Source organism: Dermacentor variabilis, chromosome 3 (assembly GCF_050947875.1).
Source record: "Dermacentor variabilis isolate Ectoservices chromosome 3, ASM5094787v1, whole genome shotgun sequence".
Classification (NCBI taxonomy): domain Eukaryota; kingdom Metazoa; phylum Arthropoda; class Arachnida; order Ixodida; family Ixodidae; genus Dermacentor; species Dermacentor variabilis.
In genome coordinates, this window is record NC_134570.1 from 53755034 (window position 1) to 53770897 (window position 15864).

Below are 15864 nucleotides of genomic sequence, written 5' to 3' on the forward strand. Positions count from 1 at the left end.
ATCTGTCGCTCGCCTCGTCAGCTTTTTCCCATGGACGCCAGTTCCCTCCGCAGCTTTTCTTAGGTTAACCATGCAACGCATTTTCGAGGGCTTCGTTTTAGGGACCGGTGCAGTCCTCTGGAGCACCGGAACCGGCACCGGAATTCCGGCACCGGAATTATTCCACTGCGGCGCCCAGACAGATCGGCCGTCCTGTCAAAAAGACTGCGAGCTAGTGCAGTGACTGTCGTCTTACTCCGTGCATGAGCCAGTTGATGACCTGCGTGCAGGTATTATTCGCGCAAGTGCTCCAAGACTACTATCGGCGTCAGTGCATTCACGTGCTTCTCGCGCCTGATCGTACAAAGCCGCATCAGTTCAAGCACGGCGCGATACATACCTGCGGTGGACTTCGATCTTATAAAAAAAGAAAACTGCGAATATTCCTGTCATTAGTGCGTGTATTGCTTGCGCGAGCGCCGGCAGTCGCCCCGTCGGTGCTGTTTGTACTTATTGGGTGGATCGTCACTGGCTACACTAATCCAAGGACTGCGAAGCACACCGCAGCAAAGCGAGCATCTCTATAAACGAGCAGGTGCGTCCACTCTTACTTTTACAATTTTCTTTAATTTGATGCAGCTAGTTGCGCTAAGGAAAATAAGAAATGTGCTGTAGTTTCGCGCGGACCATGTGCAGTTAGCGCAACTTAAAGTCATAAGCAATAATTACGTAATCCTTGCTTCAAACCATTCAGTTTGATTAGCTTATCTTCCCTATGAAGATCCGAGCTCAACGAGGAAGTCACGAGCCATGAAATGGCATTCGGAATTATACCTGTACGTATACACAGGTGAATGTAATGTTTTGCTTGAACAAAATAGACAGAATAACAATACAACAGAGTAGAGTTTCTATGCGTCACATTATTTTTTTTATTCCGATAAATAAAGGTGTAGCAGTGTAGTGACAGCTCCTAATACAGACAGTGCTAGCAAGTGGTAGCAGATGTACCTCGCACACCTTTATTGCGAACATCCCAGCTCTCTACAGGGTTCATTATGTAAGTCTTAGATCGCTGTTGTCGGTCTTGCTCCGCAAGAGGTAGACCAGCTGAAAATGTTTCTTTGCAAATAAAAATAAATAAAAACAGTATGAGCTACTTATTGTAAAAAGAAGAAATAGCGCTTTAGAACACAAACTTTTTAAACGAATGTATTATTACGAAATGTAAACTTAAGAAAACGAATACAGTACCTAAGCTAGTTATCATGGACCTTTTTTAACGTCGTTGCATGTTAATTACGAACCCCTTCTCTTATGCAGGAACCAGATTGCCAACGCACGCACGAAGAACGACTGCCTTTCCAACTGTGCTATGTGTGCTGCGCTTCCATTGGTGTGCAAGTGGAGAAGAGGTCCAGTTATTGTCCTGCTGCACTATAACAGCCGTCGAAATATTCTGCTTAAGACAGCTATCACTTTTCTGACATCCTACCAGCTCAAACATCACCACTAAGAGCAGTTTGACTGCATGGATTTGCCTTCAGAGACATGTTGTAGCTGAAGTGATTGTATTTTTCATCCAGATGTCAGTCATACTTAGTAAGACAGTATGTATCCCTTAATAATTTCTGGTCAATTCAAGTGCCAATTTTTTTTCTAAAACAATAAATTAATATTATTGTCGCCTTTTAGTACCTCGATAGTATGCAATACAATGTGAACTCTTATCCTACAAACAGAAGCAGTAATGAAGGAAAAGAAAAGGGGTTAACCGAGGGGCGCGATTTTTAATAATCATATCATGAGAAGCCAACAAGCAAAGTCGCCAAAGACAACATAAGGAAAGTTACTTGTACTTACTAATTGAATTAAAGAAATGATAAATTATTAGCGATGAAAGTGGATGGAACAACAACTTGCCGCAGGTGGGAAATGATCTAGTTCTAGTAGTAGTTAGTTCTAGTAGTAAAATATAAATACACAAGAAAGTGGATGGGAAAACGGCGCCGCGGTAGCTCAATTGGTTAGAGCATCGCACGCCTATGGCAAGTTTTCTCAACCACTTTCATCGCCATTAATTTGTCATTTCTTTAATTCAATTAGTAAGTACAAGTAATTTCTCCTATGTTGTCTTCGCTTGTTTGTTTCCAAGGATATAAACAGAAGGAGTAGTACTGCTGACAAATATATTCTAGAAGAAAACACCATATCTGTTCAAGACAGTAAGTAGCCTGTCGGGTGAAGCCATCCGACGGTACGCAGTGGTAAATCCTTGTAGAATCTATGCTGTTTCTACCCTGCTTCTAGCTTCAGGTTAAAATAATTTATGACGGCCCGAACAATAAGTTTCTTCCATTGGATGCGGATGACAGTTGGCTTCAATGGGGCTTGCAGAACTTCAGCAATTGACCGAGGTAAAAAATCCACGGTAGCAGCGTGTCTTATGGTATCCCAAAATAGGCAAAATGGTGATGCAAACTGTCACAATGAGAATGCTGAAAAATACAGTATAGAGCGCATTACTACCGTTATTTCAGAAAAGCTGAGCTCAACCATCAAAACTATGGCATATTATTAATCTACACTTGCTCATGATAAAGTAGCTTCAGCATGCCACTAAATACTGAAGTGCTGGCTACAAATGCTACGAAAGTGTTGCATCAGAAATTGCGGGCAGCAAAAAGCTCCCCGTCGCAACTGCAACGCACCACGGGCAACTGATGACTTCGCCCATCATGTTCATGCTATTTAAAACAAAAATTATATGACCAGCTGAAGAGTAATAAAATATTAATTTGATTTCATTATGGCATGGCTGTTTCATGTTTGTGGTTCGAAATAACACGGTGTCCATTTCGCCATTTTGTGAATGTGGGGACACGTAACATCAATATATTTACAAAGTTTATGAAAATAAGCGCAGACATTACCCGGTAGGTTAGTCAAGTACTTCTTCAGCACTTAGGTTCTTTCAGGGAAGCGAGCTGGTGCAAGTCCAACAGGCAGGCACCAAATCTATCGATGCTTTAAGGTCTGCCAGAAGCCTTACTGTGCAGCACAGGCGTTGATTTTTTCATCAGCTGGTCTTTCAAAGGCCCACATCTTGCACCAGAATGCCAAAACTCTTATGTAGACAGGGTGCTCGCGCGCTAAGTAAATTCAGTATACCTAAGCAACGGAAATGAAAAGACGTAGCATAACTAAAAAATTTTGGACATTTCCTGAACTTGAAAGCAGTTTATGGAACGTGCATCAGTTGCTACCACACAACACACTGAAAAAGTTAAGATGAAAAAAACAAATCCCAGTGATGAACTATTGACAAGTGAATTTTCGGGAGAATAAAACATTGCGTAGCGTATATGTGAAGGGAGGAAGCACTGTAAATGCAGGCACCAGTGTTGGTTCATTGACTGTGTGTGCTACAAGTTGAGCAAACCGACTGACCACCACGGCTTCTAAAACAAAGTACAGGACTCAAAAAGCGCTTGTCTTTTTTTTTTCCAACCTGCCGGAGCTACGCACTCAACCATATACGCATTCTGCCACATCTATACTATAACTGCTTCTCCTCTACCGAAAGATTTCATACGCGATACTGGAATGATCGTTGGATGCAGGCCCCGATCCGTACCTTCTACATTTTTGTTAAAAAAAGTGAAACCAACTACAGATTGCCGTGGCGAATCGGACACAAGTTCCCATTAGCAATATATATATATATATATATATATATATATATATATATATATATATATATATATATATATATATATATATATATATATATATATATATATATATGTTTTGTACAAGCTGATGATGCCTCGAATATGTTTCAGGTACTAATTAATGCCCGCAGCATGAACAACTGGAGTCAATCATGCTTGCGAACATCGGAAACGGCTTATCGACAGCGCAGCCGCAATCTCACGAAAACGGCATTGACATACTGTGCTTCCACGAAAAAAATGGCTCACTCACCCATATTTTCTGTCCTGTTGTTGCTTTCAGCAATCTCACAGCACCACTCGGTCTTGAAGGTAAACAAACCTGCCCATCGGCCGTTCCATCTGTGGCCTCAGAAGTCATTCAGGCTCGGTCACCATACGCACAAGGACAAAATCACCCATCATAACCGCGCTTAACAACCGCAGCGTCAGTCACCAATGAAACCCTAGGAAACAAAGAGTAGCGGACAAATGCCTGCGCAAATAATCTTGGTTCTCAGCCATGCGCCATGCTCTCAGCTGTTGGAATGCGATTGTTGCCAGACCTCAAACACAGCTCCCGCTTGCTCTATCAGTCGAACGCTCACAGTGACAACGTTGCCGAGCTAAAGTTGTGCATCGTGCCATGTAGTCGTTTGATTAGGAAGACGAATTAACGGAAACACATATTTGTCTTAAATAATGGGACTTTTGATAAACACATTCAAGAATAGTCTCGATATCAGACGTTTTTCTCGGTCGGTACACTTCACTTGAGTCGAGGGCGCATTTTCAAGGCGTTCCTTAGCGGAGGAAAGGTGAAGTAGTGTTCATGAAACGCAACGGCGCCTTGTTTGAAGGAAGCCCCGTCGCCTCGACTTGGCTGAGTCGAGGAGAAGCTTCAAGTGGAAGGCGTATTTAAGAATACGGGGGTTAGCCTCGAAGACTCAGCCTGGATAGCTTGTTCTCGCTATCAAATGTGCAGCAGGAAACGACAACGAAACCACGAGAAACGCAAGTAAACAAGTGAAAGAGATCAAGTAGCAGGTTAGACGTCTGCTCGAGCTACGCAAATTAAGCATGTCACCTTTGCGTGTCAACATGCAAGAATGATGCAACGGAGGAGCTTTTACTTGTTCTGCCTTAGCAATGCTCAGAAGTCCAGTCGGGTTAAACACTTCACGTTGGTCTATTGTTTGCGGCAGCGTTTCTGTACGTGGTACGAAGGAAGTGGCATACAGTTCAATGAGAAAAATCAGACATTTTGTTATCTATAGTAAAGAAGGAAAGGAAAGCTAGGCACAGGCAAGGGGGGAACTCCTGCTTCCAGCTGGTCTAACAGTGTGGCCATTTGGCAAGTCGCTTTGAAGACAGATGCCACTGCGGAAACGGTGAGCGTTGGCAGTTTCCTTAGGCCCCGCAGTCGATTGGAACTTGACAAGGCAATTGAGGCCACAAGGGGAGAGGAAATGCCATTCTCACACCATTTGCATTTTAGAAAAAGTCGCCTAGCAGAACAAGCGTGGTGGTTAGATGGCCTGAGGAATCGGTTTCCTCATGTATGGCGACTCCGCTCCCAACGGTAACGCACACGCACGCACGCACGCACACATCCACAAACGCACACACACACACACACACAGAGAGAGAGACACACACAAACACACACACACACGCACACACACAAACACACACACAAACACACACACACACACACACACACACGCGCGCACACACGCACACACTCAAACACACGCACGCGCACCCACGCGCGCGCACACATACACACACACGGAAGCACAAAAGGCTATATGAAGCGAGCACTCAAGTGAACGAGAGTACAATATGTCCCGTCGCGAAACAAGTCGACGGCTCGGACTTGTACAGAAATAGAAAGGAGAAAGAACGAAGCCGTTAATTGCGTCGCGCGAAATCTGAACGCCAGCAATTATCGACAGAAACGAAGAGAAACGCGGAAAGAGTCCCGGTAAGTATTGCATATAGGTTTGAACAAGCAATCAGGCGACAGCGAACGTCGGCGACTCTCCCATTTGCTCGCGCGGTCGATGATTATAAAGCAAGCGCAAAGACAAAAAAGGCATTTCGACGTTATTTAAGCTGCGTTCAGCAATTCCGGACGACAATGGGATAAGGCTTTCAGTGTCGATTGAGAACACGCGATGTCAGGGTGGCAACTTGATCGGTCCAGGCCTCTCAACTCCTTCCCCACCTACAGCGGGGACAAGTAATCTTTAATTCCTTCTTTCGCGAAGCGGCCGTGACGGGCCAGCGACGATGTCGTTACAGGACCTTCCGACTCGTCATATTCTGTCCTTTTTCTTTCGTTTCCGCGCCGATAATTACAGAGAGCGTGCTTTGTTTTAACGAACTTAATTCCGTGCAGCGGTGTGCGAGCCGGTCGCAAGATGGCGCGACCCCGCCAGCACGCAAGAAGGAATATGGCCGTGACTCAGCCAACACGATGCTTGATAACTTAGGCAGTCTGTGTAATAACCGGCCTAATCCTGATGACCTTACACAGCTGTACCCTGTTGCTTAGAGCAGCATACTTGAAAAAAACAAAGCAAGTACAGACTAGCTAATGGCGATTTCAAAAGTCGCAAGAGTTAGCAGGCCTGAATTCAATGACGGCGCTAAGCATTCGCCACTGCAGTATTCTCCGTCAAGTGACCTAAAGCCACCCTAGTTACGTGACCGAACGAATAAATAAGAAATACTCTAGATTAGTCTTCACTTGGACTCCGTTGTTCCCTTCTCGGTAACTGCTGTTACTCTGTGCCTCTTCTAACGGGCAATGTGGTGGTTCGGCCTATCGATGAACAATACAGTGAAGGTTTTAGCTCCGCAGAACGTCATATAGAGCGAGTCAGGAACAACTGTAAAGGCGAACACATCGACGGCGAGACAAACAAGAGCGACTGTTGCCGCCCCGGATTTACGAGCCTTGTCTTCGGTTTGAACGCAGCCATGCGGTGTGCGGTGGCTTCAGGTATTCACGAGGGAACTCGGAATCGAGCGTGTATCGCGACGTCGCGTGACCCGGCAGTGCTATCAACAGCGCTGCATCGAATAATGGCATAATCACCCCGAGTGCCGCAGTGCAGTGTTGTGTTCTTGTTTTTTTTTTATCTCTCGCTGTTTATCGACCAGGAGCGAGACGGACAAATTGATTTTATGTAATGTGCTGCCGCCGTAATCGACATAAGAGGAAAGAAGAGGAGTACATAGGTCTCGGAAGAAAGAAAGGATACAATAGAAGATTCTATTGTATCGACGTCCTATTCTGTCACTGAACAAGCTGGCAGTCTATAGCGTACGAATGCAGTGCACGGAATTGTGTGCCTAGCAGCCGCTTTGTTCAAGCAAAGGGCAATTGGGGAACTTTTTCTCAATTTCGCAAGAAATTGAAGGCACGAAGTAAAACGCCGAGGTGAAGCGGGGTGCGCCTGTGTCGTGTTCTATGTATTGTCGCTGCACCAGCCCTGTCCGCTCCGCATACATCGCGACGAAATTGCCCGCTTCGAATTTCAGTCCCCGAAGTTTCAAAAATGCGCGGTATTGGATTACCGTTCCGAGGGATATTGTTCGAGAGGAGAAAGGCGACGGAGAAAAGCTTAGGGTAATTCCTTGGACTTTGAACGTGTGCCTCTGGAACAATGTGCACGACGAAGTCGACGTTACGCCACCGCCTTTCTGGCTGCAATTTGGCTTTGTTCGCCGTATATACTAAGTTGATTTATCATTCTACAGATTGACTATATATAGTCCATTTAATGCGACGAGTAACTGTGTATCGTACAACCCAAGGACTTCATTCATTCATTCACAAAACTTTATTAGTGTCCTGAAGCCCGGTCTTTTCAGACCGAGGCGGGCCGCGTCCACGTCGGCACCGCCAGGCCGAGCCTTATGGCGTCATCGTGGACCCTCTGGACAGCCCGTAGCTGATCTTTATATGAAGAGCTTGTTATCATCTTGTGCCAGTAAAGCCATTTTTCTTCGGGGTCGGCGAGAGTCGCGGGACAGCCCGCCTACCACTTACCCATTTAACGATATACGTGGTAACACGTCGTGGCTTTGGCGTTGCGCTGCTAAGCCCGAAGGCGTGGGATCGAATCCCGGCCGGCGCGACCGCGTTTCGGTGGGGGCGAAATGCAAGTACGCCCACGTACAGTGCATTCGTTGCGCGTTAAAGAACCCCAGGTGGTCAAAATTAATCCGCAGTCCCCCACTGCGGCTTGCCTCATATTCATATCATGGTTTTGAATGGCTCGTAAAACCCCAGATTTACCCTTCTTTCTTTAATGTATGTGGTATTCTCGTCGATGAAGCGCGGCGTCACTCAGCTCTTATCTGTCTGGCAAGTCACGACGAAATGCCTCTGCTGTATAGACTTGATGACCTTGTAGATCTTATGACATAAAGTGTATATTATGAGACTTTACACCTTTGGAACAATTGAAGATAAATCGCAATTCATATAGCTGTCTATCATTATAAACGCTAAGGTTGTTGTCGTCAGTACTGTACAGCGCCCATGTATGCGCCGGTGGAGTGATCGAACGTTTTATCTTTGTACCCAGGCTGATTTCATGCGCTTCGCGAATCTGCAGCGCACTCGGGAATCCCCGTAGCTGTTGACAGCATTGGCAATCGGTGTTATTGTCTTTAGTGTACGGCACTTTGGCGACGATAGTTTAAGTACAAATGTAAGAATCAACTACTGCGCATTCATGTGCAGACAGATTTCGTGTAAAGACAAATACGAACTACCAGAGAAGTCCCACCGCTACCCGCCGTGGTTGATTAGTGGCTATGGTGTTGGACTGCTAAGCACGAGGTCTCGGGATCGAATCCCGGCCACGGCGGACGCATTTCGATGGGGGCGAAATGCGAAGACACCCGTGTACTTAGATTAGGCGCGCGTTAAGGAACCCCAGGTGGTCGAAACTTCCGGAGTCCCCCAACCACGGCGTGCCTCTTAATCAGAAAGTGGTTTCGGCACGCAAAGCCTCATAATGTAATTTTAGAAGTCCCATAGTTACGGCCACGTATCGTTGTAAGCGCTATCGTCTTCAGCAGGTCGTGCTCGACGGCGACTTTTATTCGTCCGTCGATAGAACGACGCAACTATGGCTGCTAAAATCGTCGCTCGCTCACCTTCTTGACGAGCTGTATGGGAAAGCAGACCTCTCCGGGCGCCGAGCCGGTGACCTTGCCGGGCGTGACCACTTCGCAGCCGGCCAGGCTCACGGAGATCACGGGGGCCTTGTCCGAGACCTCGTAGTACGCGTCCAGCTTCTCCGCGTGAAGCGCGACATACAGCCTGCGAAGGACAGTGTTCGCGTTATTCCCAAGTAAGATGTGCAACCGAGTACTGACCCCACGCTTTGCTATTGACCAGCGGTCTCAGACTCGCGTCAGCCATCGCCTCTTATCAGTTTTCGCGTAGCTCCCCGTGGGCCGTTGTGAAGGAAGCATTTCGGAAAGCGACAAGGAACCCGAGTGGACTGTGCCTGCGCAAGGTATATAGCCTTTGTCCACTTGCGTTACTTCTTTCGTTCATTCAGTTGGTTTTCTTTTATTGCTATGACAACTATATGGACACTCGAGGCACACTTCTGCCGTCGCACTGAGGTTTCGTACAAGGGCGATAAAATCGTCGTCGCGCACCGTGTGCTGTATCTCGCGCATGGAAGCGAGGAAAGCGGGGAGGAAGTACGCCGTCTTCCGTCGCGCGCAAGGATCTGGGACGGAGGATGTGGAGGGGGGGGGGGGCGTTCTACTGCACTCGGCCTGGGCATCTGCGCGCGTCAGACCGGGTAGCTGCATCTCAGAAGCCGTCTGCGAAGGGGATAGTGTTCTGCCGCTGGATGTGTTTTCGTAGCTTAGTTCGCGCTGATGCGAGACGAATGACGTAGGTCAATTCGCTCGCTGCTGCTGCCGCGCTTCCTCACTCCAGCGTTCTGAGAGCGAGTTTCTCAGTCCCCCACTGCCGAGTGAGATTTGTTCATGTTTCCTTCTGCGCGCGTGACACCATGCTTGTTAATTTAGTTAGTATGCTAACGTTTACAAGTTTATACCGCCGATAAAACTGTTATCATCGCTTATTATAGCTAGCTGTTGACTAATTTGCTGTCGCAATCGATGCTTCGCTTTTTGGGCGAAATTGCGACTTTTTCTTTTCACAGTAAATTTTTTTTGGCCGCCGCACCTTAGCCCACGTAAGAGTTAAATACAGTAGCGTGGAAGTACGCTCCCCCCATCTCATCACTTGAAGTCCGAGCTAGATCTAACCTAATCAACCGGTGTTAATTTTTCCTTCCATACCATTTCACTAAGCAACTGGCCAAGCTTCCAGTAATAAACAGCGGGCACCGCTGCGACATGTCCATCATGCATAGGGGGAGACAGAGACATAGGCTGAGCCCCTGTAAGCACAGCGCTGTAAGAAGGAAACATTCTCTGGCGCTACGCGGGCAAGCATTGCGGCATTGCGTGATGGAGACCCTCGCCCCATAGTAGACCACAGCGAATATAGTTGCCGACCCCAGGCCCACCCGTACAGCGTGCGCTTTCAATCCGCACCTGAACCACAGCTGGTCTCCGGACAGCACGTGCAGATACCCATCCTTGATGGGCAGCGGCCTGACGGGCCGCGAAAGTTCTGCCAGGCCGTCGCAGGCCTCCTCCTCTTCCGAGCTGCCGTTGGTGGGCGGCTGCGCCGATCCCTGGGCCTGCTGTGGGGGCTGGGCGCCGGAGGAGGAGGAGGACGGCGTGAGCGCGTCTTCGCCACTGGACATTCTGCGCAGCCGCCGGAACCTCAGGCCCATGACGGCGGGCGGCCCGCTCCCGCTGCTGCCATCGCGGCCATGCCTTGCGCCGCTCCCGCTGGCCTCCGAGACGGGCGGCGGGGAGATCGTGCCTCCGAACAAGGGCGCGCACCAGCCGTGGAGAGTCTGCGGCGCCGGAGAGGAGAAAAGTGAGAGAGGTCACGCGTCGTTGCCTCACCGATGGATACTACACACACTCCATCGTGGAGTACCGAAACGGAGAGAAAAACGTCAACTAATTTAAAAAGCGAGAGAGCGACCTAAGCCTCCCCCTGGAGGGAGAATGTGAGAGGGAGATGTATGCGTTATTAGGTACTCATACTTAGTGCGCGAGACGGGAAACGGACAAGACAAGGAGAAGGAACACACGAAGAAATCGTGAGCGCAATTTGTCGCCTCTGTATACTTCGGAGGTAGCAATGTATGCAAAAGGACGAGCGGGAAACAGCAAGAAAACGAGGAAGACGACCACACGAGCAATGAACATGTGGTCTTTCCCGTTTACGTTCTAATTCGTGCTCGTCTTTTCGCACTCGTGAACATGCACCAACTAGACCGGCGACGCGCTTTCCTGAGGTAGAAGCGTCGCTCGCGAAGCTCCACGGTGCGCGACTTATTTTTATCCCCTCTCCTAGGGAAATTTCTCGCCACTGTTAGTGCGTATCGCTCTTGTTCTCGTGCCAGAGAAGCGTTATTAAGCAAGCGGAACGACATATTCTTGTTCCACATAGGATCCGCCAGCTAACTAGAACCTATATGCAAAAATGTTCCACTTAGGACATGTGGAAGTAGGGTAGGTAATGTCGGCGAATGATTAATCGATTATTCGATTAAATATATCCCGCAAGATGCTCATTCTTCACCGATTTCCACCTCTCATTTAGCCGAGTCACTCGATTAGACTTGTTCGTTTAATTGTTTTCAGGAGTTCGACAGGAATGGCACGAAAATTTTAAAAATTGTACTGGAGCGGCGTTGCAGGAGCGGTAACAGTGCGGCTGCGGTGGAGCGCACGGCGACTGTTTTTCCTTAGCCCCGAGCGATGCGGATCCGAGCGCTTTCCCTCTCTTCCCTCCACACTGCACACGCCACCACGCCGCCCGAAGCTGGAGGCTTGGAACGCCGTCGCAATTTGAGGCATACTACAGCAACCCAGCCATTGATCATTTTGCCACTCCCCGTCCAATAAAGTCCTGGCACAGCCTGTGGGCCGGTACGAGATAGAGAGAGAGAGAGAGAGAGAGAGGAAGGCAGAGATGTTAACCAGTCAATAGTCTGGTTGGCTACCCTACGCTGGGGGAAGGGAGAAAGGGAAGCCGGCGGAACCTCGCGCGCCGGTATGAAGCATATATTTGACATAGCAATGGAGCTGACGTCGATTCCATCAACTCTATAGCGTCCGAGCATCCGTTCTCGCATGCTGCTTGTGTGACCATTCAAAGAAAGTGTCGGGCTCACCCAGACATTCCAGACAATCGACATTCCTTCGCTCTGTAGAAAAGAGCATGTGGATTAAAATGCTACACCAGTAATTTTCTCTTGCGCTGTAACGGTTCCTTGTATACTTCAGTTGGACATCCCCTTTCACTTTTGCCATTTTCCTCATTTCTCGTTTAACTGTACTGCAGAGGGATTCACTAGTACCATCTATATCACTTAATTCTACACTAACCGCCATTTTATAACATACATTGTTTCACTTTTCAAAAGCCACTAGTGCCAATTATTTAACCTGTTAAAGATTATCCGTTATAAGAAGTTTATACCACTCGTGCTTCAAACTTGGTTTCACCTCTCAAAAATTAAGGTATGGTCCCACAAAAGAAGATAACTGTGTTTCAACCTTTCTAAAAGTGCCTGGCAAAAATGTCGCTCAATAAATTAATCGATTAAAAAAACCTTGCATCTAAAGTGATTAATCGATTTAAGGTTAAAATGAGAAATGACTGGTCGTTAATTGAATAAAAAAATTAATCGACCATCCCTATGCGGAACAAGGTTAAAGGTGCACTGATGATTGCCATTTTACGACGGAGCTGCAGGCAGCAGTCAATTTCGTGAAGCTAAATACAGAAAATTGTGAGATGCGATACATGTGTTTTATTTTATTTTATTTATCTTTCCATCTGTGACAGTTTGCTTCCTCTGTAGCATTCACGGCGCAAGCACGTTCTGTGTCCTGAATCTGAACTGGTCGCGCCTAGTGACCCTCTTTTCACTTGGACAGCATCGCATTAAACTTTTTAGGGCAATCGGAAAGCCCGGCAACATTGCTGAACAACGAGGCAGAAGTCGGAAATCGCTTCGGTGCTGGTTTAAGTTGACCTACACCAGCATCCACTCGCCGATCGTCCGACGTGTGCCAGCACATCTTCGAAAATCAATCTCCAGTAGTCCTCAAAGCGGCAGAGAGAGGCGATCACGGTTATTTACAACCTCCTGCGGTTTTAGACCATAATCACGCGGCAAATGTACGCCGTTCTCACTTTTTGTTCTGAGACACCCTACTGAAAATTTGCACGTGAAACGAGCCGATGAACAGAAGTACGTCTTTGTTCTTCCTAGTAAACTAAAAAAAATCACTAAATCAGGCAGAGATGGAATCGTGAGGCGACTAGTAAAAGATGTGTGCGCTTCCACAGAAAGCCTATCACCAAAATGCCAGGCTATCATAAAGCAGGCGACGGTCGCTAGACGGCCAGCCGGGTGTTCTTTAGTGACCACCGCCTGCTCTTTGATAGAATATCCACACACGAGCCATGCTGGACAAATGAGATGCGGACGAGTCAGGGCTAAATGGAACGCGTTCTTTTGTTTAAGCGTTCGTCACTTCTTGTGAATGGCCTCAGCGATTTCAGCTGGCGCGCCACAACGTTTACTCCGCGCCCTTCTTTTCACGTATGAAAGTGCGAAATTACGCTATCGAGTTTATTTATAAGGTTCCCGTTCGCGTTTTATCTTTTGACGATAGCAAGTACGTGGACGCAGACTATGACCGTATTGATTAGCTCACCACGAAACAACAAAGTTACGCTTCCCAGCAGCACTTCGGTGCATTGTCCTACAAATATTTTCAAAGCTAAGAGCAACCAAATGTTCCTAGAATTTTTTTTATTCAGTGGCATGTCTTCTATTAGCATCGTGAAGGTTCCGTTACGAAGACACTTTGCTTTATTATTCAAATTGAGGCAGAGAGAGAAGTGGTTCTTGTGGGGAAGGAGGAAAGGCTAGCACTATTTTCTGCAGCCCAGCCAATTTCTATAAATTGGTGTAGTCATAATCACATGCTTGTTATCTTCTACTATATATAGAAAATGAACAGGCGATTTTTATATGCTGGTCAGGCAATTTGACAACTTGTGACCTTACGCTTTTTACGAATTGTTGCCCTAAGGATATCTATAGAGAAATGTTCATAGACTCTAAGCCGACCCATTCTGATTAATGAACTATATCTTCCCGGCCTTTCAAGATCAGCTTTACGACAATGATAATGCCACAATAGAGAGGACTTGGCCGCATTATTATATTCCGGCGTTTCGCGAAAATCTCTAGGCTGAGACTTCGCCGAAGGCCGCCGCTTATCCTGTCCCTATTCCATCTCCCTCCACCTGGACGTCGGGATAGACACAATGTCTTCTCCGCTATCTGCTCGATTACCTCTCGCGTCGCTGACGGTGCAGTTCTCGGACAGCGTAAGCCTGCTTGGCCCCGCGTCTTTGCGAAGCTCCCCATTAGCTTTTCATCTCCTAATCCCCTTTCGTCGGGATATAAGAAAGACCGGTGATTTCATTATGGTTAATCTTCCAGCGTACGTGCTGGCATTGTTCTGCCTTTGCTCGCGGCCAGCGTTGGTTGGACAAAGGCGCACACGTTGATGGAGTGCCGGTGCGTCGGCTTTTCCCACATCAGGAACGATCGTAAAACAGAAGAGAGATCAGTAATCACGTGACGGTGGAGAGAGAGAGAGCGAAGGAAAAGACTGAGTGCGTTAAGCCAATTAACTGGCACTAATTACCCCTTAACGGACAACGCAAGCGATGGATGGACGTCGCCAGAGAATAGCATGCGTCGTATTGCATGCGTTCCCTGCCTGTGAAGGCGGCGTTGACAGTATGAAGTGGACAGTTCTCGTGCAAGTTAACTGAACTTGATGCCGGAAAAGTGCATACGTTAGCGCGATGCTATGCGAGAAACTTGAGAGATTCTTTCGACATCGTATGGACGTTGTTGGTTTATTTGCAAGCGCTATGTGTTGACAGACCGAATACAATCCCGAAGACCAAAATAGTGCGAACAGACATCACTATTGCGCTGCGCCGTCTGCTCACTCCTCTTGCCTTCTGCACTGCTTGGAGTATGAAAACTTACCACTAACAGCACAAGCCTACACCATCAGTGTACAACTTGACTGCTTCATAACTCCCAGCAAATGCACTGATCCCGTGTCCCCCTGATTCATACAAAACTTCTGCAAAGGTTGTATTTAAAAGTACCACTGTGAGCTAATATAAAAGAAAAGACTATTTAATTCATTGTTGTAACAGCTATCCCTGAAAAGGCGTGGGTCATGCAATGTTGGCAATCACTGCTATTTACTATGGCAGTGTTCTTATGTTTAGTTAACCGACTAACGCAAAGTTAATTATATGTCAGCCCAGAAACAACGAAATATACCAGCTAGCTAAACCCAAACTTCGTCTTTCCCTTCATATCGGCGCACAGTGCACAGCGTATCACTTCTGACACCGTGGAATACGCTAACTAACCGTACGTAAGTTCCTCGGAGGAGAACACTCCCTTACAGGCAACACATCCTCATAAAAGTCGGTCGCTGGCTGTGGGCGCTGACGGACGAACCACGCGGCGTCTGCGGTCGAGACAACTCCGGCGCCAGCCCGGCATATCTTCTTCTGGCTTCTCCTCGGAAGCACGCTTCCTTCCTCCCTCGGTCCTTGCGCTGTCTCGGAGGTTATATAGAGAGCGAACGCAGCCGTCCTCGCCGTCGTCACGCCTTCCTGCGTATATGTTTACGTACGTTCGCGCTCAAAGCCCTGTTCTGTTGTTTTCGCGCTGTGCAGGTCAGGCAGGGATCTACTCCTCCCGACGGCGGTAATGATGAGAAACGTGACGCGGCGGCTTCCGCTGGGAGCTGCAAAGCTATAGGCAGAGTCTTCCATGTAGACGCGTTGGGCGTACGTGGGGATATCACGCGTTCCCAGAGCATGTCGAAAACCACGCTTTGATGGAAGAGAGAGAGAGAGAGAGAGAGAGAGAGAGAGAGAGAGAGAGAGAGAGGAAGAAGGAAAGGCAGGGAG

At 47.6% G+C, this 15864-nt stretch overlaps 1 protein-coding gene across 1 annotated transcript in view; it reads right to left on the reverse strand.

The window, feature by feature from the left end:
- Positions 1–15864, reverse strand: part of LOC142575616 (uncharacterized) — a 234759-nt gene that overhangs the window by 209051 nt on the left and 9844 nt on the right. Inside the window, exons 2-3 of the mRNA XM_075685116.1 lie at positions 10302–10672; positions 8874–9039 (exon numbers count right to left, since the gene is read on the reverse strand). Coding sequence (XP_075541231.1) covers positions 8874–9039; positions 10302–10672 — 537 coding nt within the window. The remainder of the gene's footprint in view (positions 1–8873; positions 9040–10301; positions 10673–15864) is intronic.